Source organism: Lissotriton helveticus, chromosome 4_1 (genome assembly GCF_964261635.1).
Source record: "Lissotriton helveticus chromosome 4_1, aLisHel1.1, whole genome shotgun sequence".
NCBI classification, from domain to species: domain Eukaryota; kingdom Metazoa; phylum Chordata; class Amphibia; order Caudata; family Salamandridae; genus Lissotriton; species Lissotriton helveticus.
Window position 1 is genome coordinate 1,703,910,388 of NC_136063.1, and position 20,224 is coordinate 1,703,930,611.

The 20,224-nt window shown below is 47.3% G+C and overlaps 1 protein-coding gene across 2 annotated transcripts in view; it reads right to left on the reverse strand.

The window, feature by feature from the left end:
* Nucleotides 1-20,224, reverse strand: part of LOC144827656 (gamma-aminobutyric acid receptor subunit gamma-4-like) — a 2,222,498-nt gene that overhangs the window by 1,661,693 nt on the left and 540,581 nt on the right. For both annotated transcript variants that reach the window (XM_078685892.1, XM_078685893.1), the window contains exon 3: nucleotides 20,129-20,196. In XM_078685892.1, the coding sequence (XP_078542018.1) occupies nucleotides 20,129-20,196 (68 nt within the window). The remainder of the gene's footprint in view (nucleotides 1-20,128; nucleotides 20,197-20,224) is intronic.

The following is a 20,224-nucleotide window of genomic DNA, read 5'->3' on the forward strand; positions in this document are numbered from 1 at the left end:
ACGTGTTATTTTTAAATTATAGAAAGTACACTCTTTTCACTTGTTCTCCACAAATTTTTTTATAGACATAAAATGCTCTATTTTGGATCGCTGGACAGTGAGACGCCGCTGACCAGTCCTCACTGCATGTTTCTTTTCACCTGATAAATGATCATTGTTTGGAAAATACTAATTGGCTTGTTTGATTTTCATGTTTCACTTTAAGGTGCATAGAATCTATGTAAGTGACATAGAGGGCAAAGTCTTAATGCAAACCGTAGGAAGCTGGTGTTGCACCCACAAGTCGGACTCAAAAACACTCTGGCTCAAACCTCAGTGCGTCAGTGTCAAAGCAACACATTTTGTTTTGACTTTTAATTAGTAAACCAGGCCCTAGTTTAGTCAGCCATAAGGATGCCAGTTGCAAAAGGAGCAACATTAAAACAAGTAAGCTGTTGTATGTTTAAGAAAGTAGCAAGGACAAGCATTTCTGTTATCAGAGGTGCTTTGGTAGCTTACTCCATAGTTAGCTTGCAGAGTGACTAAAAACCCATTTATTGTGATATTGTACTACATAATAAATGTTTAGCAAACTACGATTGTTAGTACAAATGTCACAACATTAAAGTAGACCCGTGAAGAATAGGTGTAAGAGCGGTCCGGTTCTGCTTTACGCAGATAGACTAGTCAATTTGTTGCGGAACCTAGAACTAATTGCAATACAATTGCTGTGAGTGCATTCTTATTGAAATTTTTCCGTAGAAAACGATGGCGAAAAGTCTACCACTCTATCATGACGCGTTAAATCCAATATGGCGGATTTTCCAAAATGGCTGCCCATTATTTGAGATATAGGGTATAACTGTTTATATGCCCATGTCTGGTATCATTTTATATGTTTTTAGGGACGGGAAAGTCAAAAATAACATCAAAACTTGTTTCTGATGACCATAATATCAAATAATTGTGGAATATGTCATATAGAGAAAGTTTGTATAATTTTTCCGTTGACTTATATGACAAAGTGTGAAGGAAGGTAAATATTACAATTAACTTTTGAAATAAAAAGTTTGCTATTGTTTGTGTTTTGTTTTGTAACTTTGTTGTTATTGTTTGTTTTTTTGTTAATCAAAAATGTTTCATTTATGTGTTACAGGTTCTTGCGAGTTGCTGTGAGATATGGTTAAAATGGACGTAGAAAAGTGTTTAATTTGTGATGTGGTGTTTCAAGAAGATGACGATGTATCTGTACTCACTGAAAGAGAAGTGACTGGAAGTAAAAAAACATGCAAGGAGAGAAAAATATCTAAGTTTCATGTTTATGTTGGGCAGAAAGTTTACAAGAAATGTAGAGCGCGTTTTGTTAACTTGAAAACTCCGTTCCAGGAGAAAGCATCAGATCCCACAACTTCTTGTTTTCTACGGTCGTGTGAAACCCCGTCTTAATGACCGTTGAAAATGTTCCAGTTGGAGTCACAGTGGCGATAATGCCCATTCCATGAAAAGTACCATGGCCATCTATTGTAATAATATTGAGATCAATTTTATCAGCTGCATATTGAATGAATTTCGGAGGACTTTCAGAAGGTTCCACAAGGACAGGTATAGTATTTACTCTTTCTGCTGCAGCTGAACGTTCAAAACGAAGAACTTCTGAATAGGAGCTGCAGAATCCCATATGATTTACTGCTTCAACTGCAAATCTCGAGCTTGTATTGTCATGTAATTGAACTGCCAGCCCTAACTGCAATGGTGCAACTAAGACTCGTGGGCCCAGAGCTTGCATAATTGCCTGTCCTATAGAAGCTACTTTTCTCTCTCGGTTGGTTTTATCAGTAACAAAAACTGATAATAAGAGCTTTAATAAATCAGGAATATAGCTCACATTATAGTCAACACTACTCATGTTTTTAATGGGTGGATATATTTCTGGTTCTACAGGATGTCTTTAATATAATTTCTTATTATTTCAGCAGCTGCCATAAGGAGATTGTTTCTATCCTCTTCAACATCTTCATGGCTATGACTGTGGTACTTCTGCAATACATGAGCAGCTGTACTTTTAAAAGTAATGACATCAGCAGTCCCTGCAACTGTTCCTATGAAGATTTCATCTTTAAAATGCTCTTTGAGTTTTTGTTTCATATACTTCGAACTGTATGGTTCGCTATCTTCTGACAGTAATTCTTGCATTTTATTAACAAGTTCTTTAACAGTAGTTTGTTCTTCATCATTTTCCTCCATGTATTTAACTACTTGCAGAAAAGTCTCCTGGCGACCTGAGTCCTCTGGTCGACCTGGAGATATTGGATGGTTATCAGTGAACTGCCCAGGAATGAATTTTCCATTATAAAAATTGACGGAACACTGTTTGTGGTAGCATGCATCTACATCATGTAAATCAGACACATTTTGGATACCTCTCTTAACTTTGTCTGCCCAGTCATCATTGCGTTTGTTGCATTTTTGTAAAACTGATGATTTGAATTCAACTGTTCGTGCATTAAACCACGCATTTTTTTCCCTCTCCCTGAAGTACAAACTTAACTCAGTACCACAGAAAAAACAATTTTTTCTAAAATAAAACGGGGTTTCACACGATTGTAGAACACGAGAAGTTGTGGGGCCTGATTCTATCTCCTGGAACGGAGTTTTCAAGTTAACAAAACGTGCTCTACATTTCTCCGGGCATTATCTCAAAGTTACATAACTCAATTTGTTGCTCCAAGGTTCTATATGGAAGCGAGGTGTGGGGATTTGTTAAGGCTACTACTTTGCAAAGGGAAGATAACACATATTTGAGGCATTTACTGAAGGTGCCTCATAGTACCCCGGCATGTAACGTTCACGAAGAACCGGAGGTTAAATATATTTCTGACTATGTTGGCTGAAGATTTGGACGAACGTAGAGATGGGTTTGACAAGGCTGGTAATCCAGGATTGTCTCTCCTTAGATCACACGCTGAAAATTCCCTGGATAAAATATGTCAGGGATTACTACACCAAACTAGGGCGTTCCAACACATTAAGAACCAAGGATAAGGATGACACCAAAGATTTGTACTCAAAGTTCGCCACGGCACAATGTGAAGCCACTGAACTTGCTAAACACTCAGTGAGAGATCACATTTTAGTTAAAGCAACCCAGGGTATAGAACCATATCTAACATTAATGACGAGTGCACCTGATAGATTTTTAATTACTCACTGTAGATTAAATTTTATTCATCATCTATTGGCGGTACCGGCAGGTTTTATTCTAAATTCAGAAGGAAGAGGGCCCTGTGGCTGCGACAACAGGTCTCCACAGGATACCCTGCATTAAGTCCTTCTCTGCCCGTATTACGCCTACCCCAGAATTTTTTTTTGAAGGGCCTGTTAAGAAAAGTTAGATTTAGGCAGGCACGTATAGCTTTGTTGTTTTTAAAAAAATTGTTGTCTGATGTTTTTACACTCTTTTGTGTGTGTAATTTTTTAAGAGCTGCTCTAAAGGTAAGATCCACGAGGGGTACTGAAGGCTTGGGGTTTTTCTGTCATCCCACCGCACTACTTAGTGTTAAAGGTTATAACAGACTAGCAGCCCACCCCGGCGTTGCCCGGGGCAGAAGGGGGCTGGGGCAGCATTTTGGGCTTTGTGCAGTTCCAACCGGGCCCCCGCCAGCCTGCCCGCCCTGACATTGCCTATACCGCCCCCCGCCTGCCTGGCCCGACATTGCATATACCGCCCCCGCCTGCCCGCCTCCCTCCCGCCTCCCGCCCGCCTCTCGCCCGCCTGCCTCCAGCCTCTGCCTTACCTCAGTCGCGCACAGGACTTCACCGCCATTCCCTGGCCCCCGCCCGCCCCGACATTGCCCGGACCGCCTCCCGCCTCCCGCCTCGCCTTACCTGAGCCTCCTCGCCGCTCGGAGCTGCCACGCCACTCCTCGTCGCTCGTCACTGCTCCTCCCCGCCTGTCGTCATCACGCAGGTGTAGGTCGAGATCAGCGCTACGTCGCGGCCGGTGCTAGTTTTAGGGGACTACTTTGTTTATAAATTTTATTTTTTTAATTTACGTTTTATTTTTATTTTAAGTCGCCTATGTCCATCTACACACCCAGAGGATTCCAACAATGTATTGGGTGTGTGGATTGGCGCTGTGGTTCCCGAGTTTACCTTGCCAAAAGGTTTCTGTTCTCTCTTTATACTAGTAGTATAGATTACTCATGCCCCTAGCTTTTTTTTAAGGTGTTTTAAATTTGGAAGGACTAGAAATTATAGTTAGTGACACAGGGAGAGAATGAAAGTAGATGAAAATTGGTTTTAATCATGTATGTGGTAACCCTCTAACAGCTTGTTTTTGTGAAATGTATCCTCATGACATATTTTATGAATGAATTGTTATTGATATGCTTTTATGATTTGTTTATCAAATCAAATAAAGTTTACTATATGCATATATATGTATATTAGCCTTTCTACAACAATATTAAAATCAGTTTGGCTAACAAAATAGTGTGGCTGGAGCCTCCTGCAGTAAGGTTGAATGATAGTCTCTCCAGAGCAGGGAAAAATGACTGAGATGGGAATGGCTTGGATTGTAAGGCTCTGTCAGGATGCAGACTCTGTGACCATAGACCTGTCAGTGGAAACACAGTGGCACTTTATAAAGGTTTAGGTGCATGAACGAGTGAACAGGTCTGCTCTGACGTATGTTCAGCAAAAACGTAGAAAAGGAAGGGATCATATATATATCTCAGATTAGTCCCGATAATATAGGGTGAAGCAGGTTCGCGTGTCCTAGGAGTCACATGGAAAAAGTGACCAGGTGCAAGAAATCTTTCTGAAAGAAGGGACTACCAAAGGAAATGCACGCCTGAGAGCTCGTACAGGATTCAGATAGATGAGGAAGAGGAGTGCTCAATTACTTACCGGTAATCTTCATTTCTCCGGGTCCCGTTGTCCTCATCCCATTCATAACAAAGTGGAGATAATCATCTCTCAACAGAAAAAAAAGACCAGAGAAATGCTGGGAACCTTACCTCTCCTCTCTCACCGTGAGTACATAAGCAGTACTTATCCAGCATTCCGCCTGAACCACCAAGCCCCCAACAGTAAAGCCGGCCGTCTGGGAGGGAAGGCAGGCATATGAATGGGACGAGCACAATGGGACCCGGAGTAATGAAGATTACCGGTAAGTAATTGAGCATTACCCCCAGGTCCCTGCTGTCCTCGTCCCATTCATAACAAAGTGGAGAATACCAAAACAGATAGCCTGGCCTTCCAAAACCCAAAAGCAAACTCAGGAAACCACACAAAGGCAGCAACCCAAGGGAAGCAAAGGCAGAACCACCGGAAACCCGAGGCACACCACCCAGACAGGAGATGTCCCATCAAATCAGGGATGCGTCTTTCAAAACAACAGGAGGCAGTTAAATAAGAGAAGGGGAAAACACAGACAACAAAAACCAACTGAGGCAGCCAACAACAAAAAACAGTGAGGAAGCCATCCCAAGAAGGAGACCCCCAAGAGCCCACTAGGCCAGCCAGCCAGAATCAGGCAACAGGGACACAACCAAGGACCGAAACCGGAACCAGGGAAGACAGAAGGCGACAGCCACAGCAAGGAGGCAGCCAACCAGAAAACAGGGAACCCAGGCCATCCGGAAAGGAGGCACTCTAAAGGGGCCCAAAAAGCAAAGCCCCAGAAGGGATACAGCCCCCAAAGCAAAAAACACCACGGCCAGAAGTGGGCTAGAGAAAACGAAGCCCCAACAGGACAAGACCAAGGGTACCACCTGGAAAAAAGCCAGAGAAGCCAAGCGCAACCAGGCAGGCACACAGGCACAAACCAAAAAAGGCAAGAGGAGAGGGCCAGCCAACAGGGCAAAAGTACAAACCCAAAGAACCAACCAAGGGCAGGACCACCCAGACCAAACCAGAAGAGGGGGGAAGCAATGGCCAGGCCCAAGCCACACCCCCCATACACAATCAAAACAACCCAGCCCCAGAGAGCCAAGAGGACAAACCCCCCAGAACCCCGCAGAAGAGCACCAGGCTCCAAGAAAGAAGGAGGGACAAACACCGCCCACAGAGCAAGGGCCCAAACAGAACCAGGGCGCAACAGGAAAAGCCAGAGCAGCAAGAGGCAACAAGACCAACCCCCAATGCCAACAAGAACAGGGGAAACAAAGAAGAAAAGGAGAACAAACCCCAAACAACACAGCCACAGCAGAACACCCCAAACGCAAACCTGGGGTGACTGGAGCAGGAAGCCACAGCCCCGGAGGAGGCACACACCTACCACCAGAGAAGAGGTGCAACGGGCCCCACAAAGGAACAGTCAGCCAAACAGCCCAGAAAATCCAAGACTACAGCAAAGAAAACCCCAAGTGAGCCCCACCACCAGCAACAGGCGAGTCAAGGCCAGAACGGCCTAAAGAACAGGCCAGCCAGACACATCCCCAGAGAGACCAGGCAAATGGCAGACCAACAACAGACATGTCAGCAAAGACCGGGGGCCAACAACACGGACCCACAGGGGCAGGACAGGGCCAAACCCACAGATCGGGAACCCCTACCCTGAGGGAAGGGAACAGAATCCCCAAAACCACACAAGGCGGAGAGGCAAAAGAAGTCAGGGAGGAAACCAAGTAGACCACCCAGGCCAATAAAAATCACGGCCCAGCATGCACCAAGGGAGGTGTGGAAGCTTTAGTAAGCCATGAGCCATACACAGGATGGCCCAATAAAGACAGGAGTACACTCCACCAAGTGAGTCATCACTGCAGAAGGGCCAGAAAAGGGGAGAAACCCCCAGGGCAGAACCAAGGCAATAGAGAGCCAAGCAGATGGGAAGCCAGGGCCAAAGCCAAGCAACCCACCCGAACAGAAGGACCCAGTGGCCCAATCGACACCGGGGGAAGGCTTAAACCGAGAAAGGCCCCAGAAGCGCACCGGCAAAGGCCACGGAGGGATAGAGCAGACAGAGGCACAATCCCCCCCATGTACCCCTATACCACAGCAGCAAACCCCGGGAAACCTGCAGCCAGGAAGGCAGGAAGGACAGACACCGCCACCAAGAGCGGGCCCAAAAGGGGGGCATGCAGGTAAGACTGGAGCGGCCGCCCAGGCAAAGACCGGCGCAGCCGCAAATGCGCCAATGCCACAAGGGACAAGCCCATCCCACCCCAGCAAGGACCAGGACACAACCGTTGAGGGAACAGCCACCCACAGGCGGGGACTACGGCAGCCAGAGATCACAGCCGGGCCATGAGTCCAAAATCAAAAAGAGAGGAGGAGAGCAGGGAGACAATGCAGCACGTCTGATGACCAGGAGGACCCCCCAACCAGGAAACAACCAGACCTGACCCCGCAGAATGCCAGAGGGCAGAGGAGAAAAGCCAGGCAGGCACGAGCAAGACACCAACCAGGCCCAACCCACCAGAAAGTGCCGAGACCAGAGAAGACCAGGGCTCAGCAAAGAAAACCCAGCCAGACGTAGGGAGGACATGGAGAAGGCAGACAAAAGAGGGGCCAGAGACCCAACAACAGACCAACAGCCCCAGGGACTGGAGAACCAGAACCACACCATCTGCCACCTTTGCAGAAACTGCCAGAGAGCAACAGCCCCAGGCAGCCAACGTGAACAAAAAGCGACAGCCAAGAGCAGGGACTAACAGGGTGTAGGGGCACAAACCCACAGCATCGGCAACCCAAGGATGCAACCAGCCAGGGACCACCCGGGCCAGAACAAGCGGAGGGCAGACGTACCCAAGGAGGAAGAACACACAAGAGGAAAGCTGCAGAGGAGCGGCAAGGGAGCCAGTCGAGGAGCCAAGACACACAAGAGGGCCAGCCAGGAAACCCCAACGCCAGCCCCAAGGTAAGTAAGAAAACACAAACCACCACAACACACATCTCACAGGTGGCAACCCAACCAGGAAAACCAAAACCGCAATGTGGCACACACTGGGAGGAGGGCGGGCGGGCCAGCAGACTCCCAACAAGGCTCCCCACCTGACACAGCCAGAGAGGAACACACCTGGGTGGAGGGGCCAGGAGAAAGGAACAAGGACCCCCCTCTCCCCAGGCAGCCCAAGGTGTACCATCAGGAACCATGCCAGGGCAGAAAAGGCAAGGGAACAGAAGTGACTGACACACCCAGACCTACATGAAGAAACAACTCATAACATGCATGCGCAAAGCGCACGATCACCCAAGTATATCACGGCACTGAATAACAGAAGTCAAGCTTAACCCACTACTTGGGTACGTAGAGTATCAACCTCCAGAAGGAGGAAAGGCTGAGTGGACCCAATGATAGATGAACCCGTGACTAGGGGGATACAGAGAGGTACCCACAGTGGATGCAATAGTCCACTAAGCCACCAGAGCAGGCCAACAGAGGAACAGGAGGGCAAATATCGACCCCCAGCAAATGGAAGAGCCAGGAGGACAACCAACCAGGCACCAACCAGGCTGACACAGTCAAATCACAGAAATCAGACAAGATCAGGCTCCGTCAGGGTGGCACAGCCGCAGGGAAGCCACAAATCCATGGAGAAAACAGCACCGCAGCCTGCACCAGTGACCCGAATGCGAGAGAGTAGCAACAGCTTAGAGCAGCAGCACATGGGGAGGACACAGACACCGACATGCGGCACCCATCTGGAACCAGGCCCCCCTCAACCAGCCCAAGGTACACCCCTCCGGAACCACATCAGGGCAGGATGGAGCCCCAATGCCACCAGGAAAGGTAGCAGGGACTATACTGGCAGGAACTCCGATGGGAACCTGCCCCGCACTGCAGGTCTCGACCTACAACATCGAAGAGGAGGCCAAAAGTGGGGAAGTAGCACAGCAGGAGAGCACACACCATTGCAGGTATGAGGCCTGGGGCACAATCCCCGGCACCCCCACGCAAATACCAGAATGACATTCCTCCATCGCGTGCAAAGCAGAGAAACCGCTGCAGGAAGGGCACCCGTCCAAGGACGTGCACACACGTGGACATCAGGCTCATACAAGGAAATACAGCACGAAAGCCGGGGGCACCCGCCGAAGGCCACAACCTCGCCTACAGAAATGTTGCAGAAACAGCCCCTACACACATGTACAGCAGGGGGAAATATAGACCGCTACGCTGGACTCACCTTAGGGTGGAGGGAGACCGGACCAATGCCCAACCCCCCACCCCCTTCTTCCACCAGCCAGCCCAAAGTGCCTGCTATAACCACGACAGGGAAGGATTAATCAGGAAGGCAGGGATCCGGCAAACACGGCATGTCTTCCACTTGGCAAGGCCACAGGAAGACGCGCCCAGCAACCCGGAAGGAACCGGGAGGCCGGCGCACCAGCTTCAAAGGGCAAGCCGGAATACAAGAGGCAGCCATGAACATCCATGCGTCCCAGCACACCCAGCAGGCCAGGAGGCAGACCACCAGACTCCCTGAACGCACAGCCAGGCAGCCGGACGGGGAGCTAAAGAAGAAACACCACCCAAGCCTGGCAAGAGCAGCACCAGCACGTCATCTCCAATTCTCTTGACAGACAAAAAAAAAGAACTGGCGGAATGATGGGTAAGTACTGCTTTTGTTCTCCCAGTGAGAGGGGAGGGGTTAGGTTCCCAGCATTCGTCTTTTTTTCTGTTTGTGACATGATTATCTCCACTTTGTTATGAATGGGATGAGGACATGAGGGACCTGGGGTAATGGTTTCCCTTTTGTCAGGGGCCAGCTGAAGAGAGAGGACCCAGGTTGGAGCAAGACAGTGGGGTGCCTCCTTTGAGCCACTTAGAAACTAGGACACCCTTTGTGATGGGATTCGTTTTAGACAGAACGTGGTAAAAGGCTAGGCAGTGATTGCCTTGGAATTTCCTTGCTAAAGCTTCAGGATCATTCAGTACCAAACACTAGTGAATCTGAATTATAGGAATCTGAATCTAGCACCTTGAAATTAAAGTGCTACCTGGAATCAAGTCAGCAAGAAGAAACAAAGAAGGTTTCTTTTCTTAAAGACTCTTCTCTGCCCTCTACCCTGGACTGTGAAAACCTGAGGGCGATGGGAGACGGCCCCTTGTTAAGCCCACAAGGATAATGGGAGTTCAGGGGTACCCAGAAAGAAACTACTTGCTGTGGACCTTCTTCTACAGTGCACTGGGGAAGAATGTCGGTCCAAGTGTTTACTTTTTAAAGGAATAACTGTCGCTGCCCAAAGCTCTGCTCAGAAGCCTGCGTCATTTCCAATTCAATGCCATTAAATGTTGGCATGCCAAATACCAAGAATGCGTGGTATTGAATCCAGCTCCTACCACTTTAGTCCAATTCCAGGCACTCTTCCCATTTACCTCACTCATGCAGGTTCCTGATTTCGACCTCTGTGATAGTTTTTCGATCTTTATCTTCAGGGCCTGACTGGGAACCCAAAGCAGCCCAGGCAATGTTGCTGGGCCAGCCTCCCGGGGGGATGGGGCAATTGTGAAGTATTGCCGCTCATGTTACTGGCGGCCGACATTCCAGCATTGCTGCAACACTGGCCGCAGGAACTAAACCGGCCCCCACCAGTGCAAAATTGGCCCAAACCGTTCCAGCACCCCGGGGGAACGCACAATGCCATTACAGCCCAGCCCTTGTCTTTATTGCAGCCTTCATGAAAATAGAATATGCAATTCCAATTCCTGCAGTGACACCCTTAGGCATAGGCCTACCTTTAAATACAAACAACGTAATTCGTATTTTATTACTGGCCCTCAAAAACAACTTAGAATTGGAAATAAATATCTGCAGAACCAATAACTTAATACACTAAAACCGTTACTGAATACTCACTCAAAGGGACCCTGGAAAGAAACTGACCTGAGAGGAACACAAACATCTTTACAATCATTCACAAACATGACCGGTTACTCAAGGAGAAGCATAATCCAAAAACACAGCAGGCAAAGAAAGTCAATGACTCAGGATTTAAAGAATCATATCATAACAACTATAGAGGCAAGACAGCGACATAATGTCTACTATCTGAGATGGCTGCAAAAACCTAAGATTGTCCAAGAGACTGAATCTCCAAACCAATAACACTTCGAGAAACAAACTGGTCAAGCAAAACTACATGCAAAAGTAAGAATCAGCCTGAGGAAACACTCGCAGGTCAAGGTCAGAACTCAGAAACGAGCAAGGCAGTCTAGGTCCTGTACCAATTAAAATAAACTGAAAACCAAACCAAAACTCAGAATGCCCTGCTTAAGATCCCATTCAACAGCACCTCACATAAAATAATTTAAAGGTCCATGCTTATAATTCGAAACATAACATTACATCTAGTTGATTGCAAACTGCAGGTAGACACAGAAACAGGGCTGGCTGAAGGTGTCATACATGACCCAGAGTGATGTTTGGAAACCCCCCCCTCCAGACTTGAAGGGATGCATATTTTCTCAACAAGACCTTAGCCAACCCAAATTGCACGCACAATACTTTAGGTGGGGTAATCCCCTCTATGAGAGTAAGGAGGCACAAAATAATCCTCAGAAACACCCACCTTCACTGAGAAATAGATACTCTGCAACTGAGAGCTTGTCTTTAAAGGTATAGACATAGAGAGGGCATGGAGTAATTTTGATAATTGGAGCAGTCACAGGAGGCACAGAGATGAGCAGCGACCTCAGCATGGCCTCTTGTTGCCACTGAAGCAACAAAGCTCCATACCGCACTTCTGAGCTAAATCCTGAATGGAACACAAGGCTACTAGGATTTTTATTTTTTTGTTTTAAAAAAAAGGCCATCTAGGCCTTCAACGAAATCAATAGAATACTAAGAATAAAATATATTGAATAAGCCCAATTGCCTTTTCGTCCTCAGAGTAACAAGGTTACATAAAATGTATAAATAAAAAGCGAGACAACTTAACTGGATACACCTTTAGCAAAGTTTCCAGAACCCCACGAAGCAGACAAAAGGGCCGCTGAACATGGACACACCATTGTAAAGTAAGGACTCAGACAAGAAAGAAAGGTGAAGTGGATAACTGAGACTTGCTTTTGGTGTAATACGGTGCAGCGCAGAACAAGGAAAATCACTGCTATAGCTGCACTGCAGCCTTGATTTATCTGGCCACCAGGTTCATCATACTCTGAGTCATTTAGAGAAGAAAGGGCTAAGTATTCTTCTTAAAAAGTCCTGTGGAGAAACAAGAACATGTTCTTGTGATATGCACATCATTCACAGGGAACCTAAGGACATGGTCACAGCAGACGTGCCCACTGCAGGGACTGCGCGTCAGCTAAGGCGGAGGAGCATCGCCCCACTTTTAGCGCAGTGTAGAGGAAAAATAAAATGTTAGGAACAGGACATTATTATCATTGTATTTTTCCTGTTCCTAGGTGCGGGAAGGGAGGGACTGGCCAGAGCAGGGGCCATGGGGCAGATTGGTGAGCACACTTTTAGTGGGCATGACTGTTTGGCCAGCCGTCTTGGCCCGGCCAAACAGCCCTACGCACTTTACATCTTCCCCGCCAGGCTGCATTACATAGCCTGGTGGGGAACATGCCTAGGCTCCCTGTTCCTGACGGAGCACCGAATCATGGCGGTCAGGCCAATTACAACGGTACATTGCAGTGTTGTGATTGGCTTAGGGGAGCCAATCACAATGCTGCTTTGCACAATGCTGCTTCACAGCATTGTCATTGGCGGGGAGCCCGGGTGATTCCTGCTGCGACAACAGAGAGGCAGCGTTGCCTACCAGCCATTCTACAGGAGACTTCCTTAAACTTACTCCATAATGATTCTATAGTATGGTGGCTACTGGCCCTGCCCCCTCACAAACTGCACAGCTAACTTACAGTTACAATCACCTAATTCATCTTCCCTGAGGCTCAGCACCAAGCTCCATAACTCCACACCCACGGGCAATTAGTGGGTGGATGCAATTTTCATTTTTTGCAATCATAATAATAATATTTCCATAGCAAAGCAATTTGAAAGCAGCGAATCGGTTTATTTTTACCAGGAAAGAGCTGAGTGCATAGAATGCAGCCTTTTCTTCTCGTTTGCTGCCTCCACCTCCACTTCCAACTAAAAGAAATGCAATCATATTTCACTTAGACCTAAATTGGTAGATATACTGTAGACATACCGTATGAAGAAGAAGAAACCATGAAACACACAATGCAATGCCACAGCAAGTCTACAAGCGATTAGAAAAACCACAGAAAAGGCAACAAAAAGAAGGTTAAATGAGGTCAAACAATGAGAAAATGTCAGCGGTGGGGACTGAGGATAAAGTCTCCGGTGGGCTGAACCGTACTGCAGCCTGGTGTTAGCTAAGCCGTTTTAAAGAAAAGAAGCCTCTGAGAATTGCTCTAATTTCCAGGTGCTAAATGCTGTTTTTGTCACCATTGCGCATCTAGACAGGTAAGCTATAAAGTAGATGCTGCTGCTTATTGTTCAGTAGCTGTCGTTTTTTTAACCCCCATATGCATCCATTGTCGGCAGTCGTGTGAATAACAAAAATATGAGAACAAATAAATGAAGAAAAAAATCGAAAACACAAAGCTACAACTATCTGAAAGATTCCGTAAATTTTGTAATATCATATTTTTTATGGATTACAAAACAGCTTTTTTTGCATCTTCATGATTGGCAAACATCTTAAACTTATGCTGCCACATTTTGAACAGCCCCCGAAAAATCTGTTTGCCATTAACATATATATTAAAACCTAGCACCCACCTGCCCCCTGCAGTAGTCTGGTGAAGGACAGAATATCAATGCAAAGAAGCACTGACGAAGCTATTAAGTCCGGATTAAGTAATGCATACAAAAAAGATTTGTGTACGCCTCTGTCTCCATATATTATCTCATTCAAGCCAGACATATTGACTTTCCAAAGGTTTACATTTTAAACAGCTGGGTTGCACCCACTCATGCATGTGTGTTTACACATATATGTTACTCGCATATGATTCAATCAATCAATCAATCAATCAATCAGGTCATTTGTAGAGCGCGCTACTCACCTGTAGGGTCTCAAGGCGCTGGGTTGGGGGGGGGGGTGCCGTTACTGCTCGAACAGCCAGGTCTTGAGCTTCTTCCTGAAGGAGAGGTGGTCTTGGGTCAGGCGTAGGTCGGTCGGGAGTGAGTTCCAGGTCTTGGCGGCCAGGTAGGAGAAGGACCTTCCTCCTGTTGTTGCTCTTCGGATGCGGGGGACGGCGGCGAGGGCGTGGCTGGTTGATCTGAGGGGGCGCCTGGGAGTGTAGAAGTTGATCCGGTTGTTGAGGTAGCTCGGGCCTTGGTCGTGTAGGGCTTTGTGTGCGTGGGTGAGGAGACGGAAGGTGATTCTCTTGTTGACCGGGAGCCAATGCAGATCTCTCAGGTGTCCGGAGATGTGGCTGCGTCGGGGGATGTCGAGGATGAGTCTGGCCGAGGCGTTCTGAATCCGCTGGAGTCTCTTCTGGAGCTTGGCGGTGGTACCGGCGTAAAGGGCGTTGCCGTAGTCCAGTCGGCTGGTGACGAGGGCCTGGGTGACCGTCTTCCTCGTGTCGGTGGGGATCCACCGGAAGATCTTGCGTAGCATGCGCAGGATGTTGAAGCAAGACGAGGAGACGGCGTTTACTTGTCTGGTCATGGAGAGGGAGGAGTCGAGGATGAAGCCCAGGTTACGAGCGTGGTCCGTCGGTTTGGGTGCGGTGCCCAGGGCGGGGGGCCACCAGGAGTCGTCCCAGGCGGAGGGCGAGGAGCCCAGGATGAGGACCTCCGTCTTGTCCGAGTTCAGTTTCAGGCGGCTGGTCGTCATCCATTCGGCTACCTCTCTCATCCCTTCGTGCAGGTTGGCTCTGGCGGTGGCGGGGTCGTTGGTCAGGGAGAGGATCAGCTGGGTGTCGTCGGCGTAGGAGATTATGTTGAGGTTGTGTTGGCGTGCGATGGCCGCGAGGGGGCTCATGTAGACGTTGAAGAGGGTGGGGCTCAGTGAGGATCCTTGAGGGACGCCGCAGATGACTTCGGTGGCCTCTGACTTGTACGGTGGTAGGCGGACTCTCTGTGTTCTTCCGTCGAGGAAGGAGGTGATCCATTCCAGTGCCTTGTCCTGGATTCCGATGTTGCCAAGGCGCTGTACTAGTGTGCGGTGGCAGACGGTGTCGAAGGCTGCGGAGAGGTCTAGGAGGATGAGGGCCGCTGTTTCTCCGTTGTCCATCAGAGTTCGTATGTCATCGGTGGCAGCGATGAGGGCGGTCTCGGTGCTGTGGTTCGCCCGGAAGCCAGACTGTGAGGGGTCGAGGGATCCGTTCGTCTCGAGGAAGGCTGCCAGCTGATTGTTGATGGTCTTCTCGATGACTTTGGCCGGGAACGGGAGGAGCGAGATGGGACGGTAGTTCTTGAGGTCGGTGGGGTCTGCTGTGGGTTTCTTGAGAAGAGCGCTGAGATCGGCGTGCTTCCAGCTCTCAGGGAAGGTGGCGGTGTCGAAGGAAGTGTTGATGATGTCCCGCAGGTGGGGTGCGATGACAGCGTCGGCCTTGTTGAAGACGTGGTGAGGGCAGGGGTCAGTTGGAGATCCGTAATGGATGGAGTTCATTGTGCGGATGGTGTCTTCGGTGTTGATCGGAGTCCAGGTGCGGAGGATGGTGGTGGGTGGCGTTGTTGCGGTCGTGGCTTGCGTAGGTTGGTTGCTGAAGCTGTTGTGTATGTCCACGATCTTGTTGTGGAAGTAGGAGGCGAGGGAGTTGCAGAGGTCTTGCGACGGGGTGATGTCATTGCTTCCGGCGTTGGGGTTGGAGAGCTCTTTCACGATGTTGAAGAGTTCCTTGCAGTTGTGTGCGTTGTTGTCCAGCCGGTCCTTGTATGTATTTTTCTTGGTGGCGCGGATCAGCTGGTGGTGTTTACGGGTGGCGAGCTTGAGGGTGGTCATGTTGTCCGTGGTTGGCTCCCTTCTCCAGGCTTTCTCGAGGGCTCGGCAGTTCTTCTTGGAGCTCTTTAGTTCGTCGGTGAACCATGGTGTTTTTCTGCTGCAGGGTCTGCTGGGTGGGGTTCTCAGTGGGGCGAGTTCGTCCGCGCAGTTGCTGATCCACTTCGTGAGGTTGTCGGCGGCCTGGCTGGGGTTCCTGACTAAAACATTAAATTAGTAAAAGAGCCTGGTGCAAAGAAAAAACAAAAAAAGATTGCTTACTGTAAACAATGCATGAAGGTCGAATAATTAATCAAATAGTCAATTATAAGAAGTAATGCAGGTATAGTCTTCTAGGGGGAGCCAAAATCCTCTTAAGGTCTATACACATCTACACTGACAAGCCACAAATAAAGGTGAAGAGAGACAACATCGAACAATTAGATGGCCAACTATTGTTATTTCACTGAGGCTCCCATAGTCACCTCTAATATCCTTACCAATCCTACACATATCATAAATGTACATTTCGTGACCCTGACAAGCAGCAACCAAGGCTAATACTCTTCTAACCTAGAATTTTGACTCAATGAATCCTGATGCGAAATAAAAAAAAGGGTCGGTGCCCCTCCCCCCTGTGAACCACATTGAGAGAAGGGTACCTAGGTGCCCGCAGCTGTGTCTGAGATGGAGTGCCAGCAGTGCTTCATGCTATGCAGCCGCCACAGTCGGCTCGGACACCCACCAGCTGGCTTCCATTACTGCCAGTAGTACAAGGAAATGTTCCTCCTGCCCTTAGTCTGTGCTTCCTCTTACAGGATACTCTTTTATTTTATTCGTTGTGCCCATATGCGCTATTCATTACTTGTTTCCATTCACTGACATATTGACATGACTGTCTCATTAGGAGATGCCAGTTAACCTTGTAGATTGTACATGGGGGTCCTTCCACCTGGCCTGTGACATCAAGAACAGTAATTATTGAAAGCAGACAACCTTTCATAGGTAAAGTCCAACATTTTTAGCGTCATTTGACATTACGCCTGTCTATTTACCTGCGTCATCAGCATGAGTTAGTTGAGGGAAGCATAAGATCCAGGATAATATGCTGCTCGTCTAAACACTTATAAGGTCCAAAAGGCGAGACCTATTGGCTACTATGCCAATGCTTGTTCTCTGAAGTCCTTGGAGAAGAGGAAGTGAGAACCGCTGAGAGCTACAGGGAGCCCAGGAGTACCCAAGAAAGGGGCGACCAGCAATCACAGTTACGGTGATTGGCAAGTGAATAAAGTACATTTTAAACTAAGAGTAATTTGAACAGGTTCTGTCATTTGCATCTATAAGCAAAAGAAGTGTTAGGCACTTACAGAACACGTGTCCACATAGCGCCTATGGACAGGCACTACAAGATCCACCAAGATTTACCCAATCTTTAAGAGTGGTCCTCAACCATTATATTGTAGAAAACTAACTCTGCAACATGCAGAGCAACAGCATGGGATGGGCTAGAAGCAGTTATCAAAGTATGGAGAAGATCTATGACACTAAGAAGCATTTAGAACAATCTCAAGTAATGAACTTACAACCCATCTAGAGATGACACACATATTCCTAGCTATTAAGTGCAAGCTGGGGAGGCCATGAACCCTCTAAATAACTTCACACACATAATATGGACAAAGAATATTCAGCTCAATGTGGGTTTTATTCCACACAGAAGTATAGCTATTAATCCACAAAGTCAACCCATGTAATACATTACGATGCAACAACGGTTGGCCAGCCTGATTTGGCCCTGCTTACAGTAGAAAAAACATTCAACACCGCCAGCTGGCAGAGCGTGGGGGAAGTGCTAACGAATACGGGATTCAGGCACACTTGCCTGAATTGATTAGATCTTTTGTATACTGAACCCACAGCCAGAATAAAGATAGGCAGTGTGGTCTCTGAAGAATGGAGGATAAAGTAAGGAACAATGCAGGCATGCCGGCTATCCCCTCTATTATTTGCTTTTGGTGCAGAGTATTTAGCGAGTAGACTTTCAACTGCTTTGGCATACTTGAGAATCCGGATAGGGAACAGCACCCATAAAGTATCACTGTATGCAGATCTTAGTTAATATAGGAGATCTAGAGCACCCATTCCTCTCTGCTATGCAAGCTGACAGACCATATTAGGACTCTATTAAAACAGGGGGAAATCCTTTTCAGACTAGGGAGATTGGCCCTCGCTGACCAACGTGCATGCTGCACTTGGAGATTCAGTGGGTGTTGAACACCTCAGGTGCCTTTGCTTCCAGGAGACACACAACTTAAACAGGCAAGTATACTATAATATTGGAAGTATGGGGGGGATGGAGGGTTCTATTACCTTCTGGACAATACTGCCCCTTTACTGGTGGGTAGGGTTGCACTGGCAAAAACGATGGTGCTTCCTGGATGCCTCTAAGTTTTAAGTAAATGATGTGCTGTATACCAACAACGGTGTTTAAAGTTAGACACATAGACCATCTCCTGATTAAAAAAACCTTCAGGAAAATTACATATAAATTTGCCATACTTTGATTGATTTTGCCAAAACAAAGAATAGCCATTTATTGGTTTAGGTCCCTCATGTCCATATCAGACTGTTGACTAGCAAATATGTAGGAATTGATGATAGTGGAGTGACTTTGCATAATAATTGTGAAGACAAATGATAGACTAGACAGCTTGGAAAATGTTGCTACAAATTCTTCTAGAATCTTCGGACACTAAACCACCTTATAGGTGGAGTTTGAGAAGTAGGTGTGAGAGTGTGATGTGTAAAGCGAGGGAGAATTTGGCATCCTCTTAAAAGCAGATCCTACAAAGTGTGGCTCTTAGGCACAGGCAAGGCTCTTAGGGCTGGTGAGAAGTTACCATAAAGGCGAAGATAGGTGAGATTATGAGTCCTTCAAATTCACTATTTATACACCAGATAACAAGTCTATGCCATAAATCAAATCGGTCTCACTCCTTTCAATATATTAGAGTGTATGATATATGACGGCACCTATGTGTCGGTTCCTTGCGCTATTTGGTGTAATGTGTTTGTAACCATCGTATGTGCCAATATGTAACATTGCTTGTATTGAACTTTTCTTTAACTTCATCTCTTGTCTCGTGCAATGAACAGCATGTAGGTATTTCATATAAAACGATTTGATGTTTACACTGCTGTGTTCTTCATTTGTGTCTTTAATACATAGAACACAATATAAAAAATGATTTAATGACAATAAATAGTGGGTATGTGATCAAACCTTATGGCAACCTCTTCTTGATACTTTTTGTGTAAGTATACAGTTGTTGTGCGCGCATTCATAAGTGCAATAATTGCAGAACATTGAAAACCCACTTCCAAAAATTGCCGTCCTCTGCAGGGATACTCCTTGCATTGATCAATTATGAAATGGTAGCATTTTCCAAAAAGGCAAATTTACAACACACAGACGAAACGCAGCACCACAAGCCAGTTTGCTGCACTGTGCTGCGCCATAAAGAAAATGCAGGGATAAGTCATATTTATGGCAATGCAGCGCACCCCTGCCCTTTGCACTGGTGCACAATTGGTTGCCAACACAGGCACCCTTGCACCATGGACCTCAAACACCACCTTGCACTCCACACACCCACCAGAGACCTCCGCCCAACTGGCCCTGGCTACCGTCTCAAGTATCCGCAAGACCACAACCAGAGGAAAATCCTTCTCCTACCTCAATGGAGAGACCTCGAATACCCTGCCCCTCAATTGATTGTAGGAAGGAATGTTTTTGTGCAAGAAGTAACACCTTCCTGCACAAAAATAACCAATGGATGCATTTTCTTCCTTCTATGTTTGCAGAAAAATGCAGCACACATAGAAATAGTAAAAAACAAGCAGAAAGAAATATATTTCTCCCTGTTATGCCTCCCCTGGTGAGGCGTAGGCTTTTGACACATGGGGAATGCGTCACAATCCACGGGAGTTGCTTTGGAACACCCACTGCTCTGCCCATGGAACGCCTTTTTGGCACAGCGGAAGGCAACACAGTGACTTGTGCTGCTTTGCCTCACTTATTCCATAACTAAGAGGCCATTAAAAGCCTCACAGATATGGGTCTGCACTCCACGCTGCTGCTGGCTCAAAAAAAGAGATGCCATGCAGACTCCTTGTAAATATGCCACTGGGTTCTTGGCACCATCTCTCACCACCCCTCTTGTGATTCTACTATGATGCCAAGGCAATCAGAGTGCTGCTCCGATCCCAAAAATGGAAGAATGCGAGCACTCACCATCTGGATGACGGACACAGGGCCAATGCTGTTCACATAGATATCCACATCGATGAATGTCGGTTTTACTGAAATGAGAAAAAATACCATATCGAT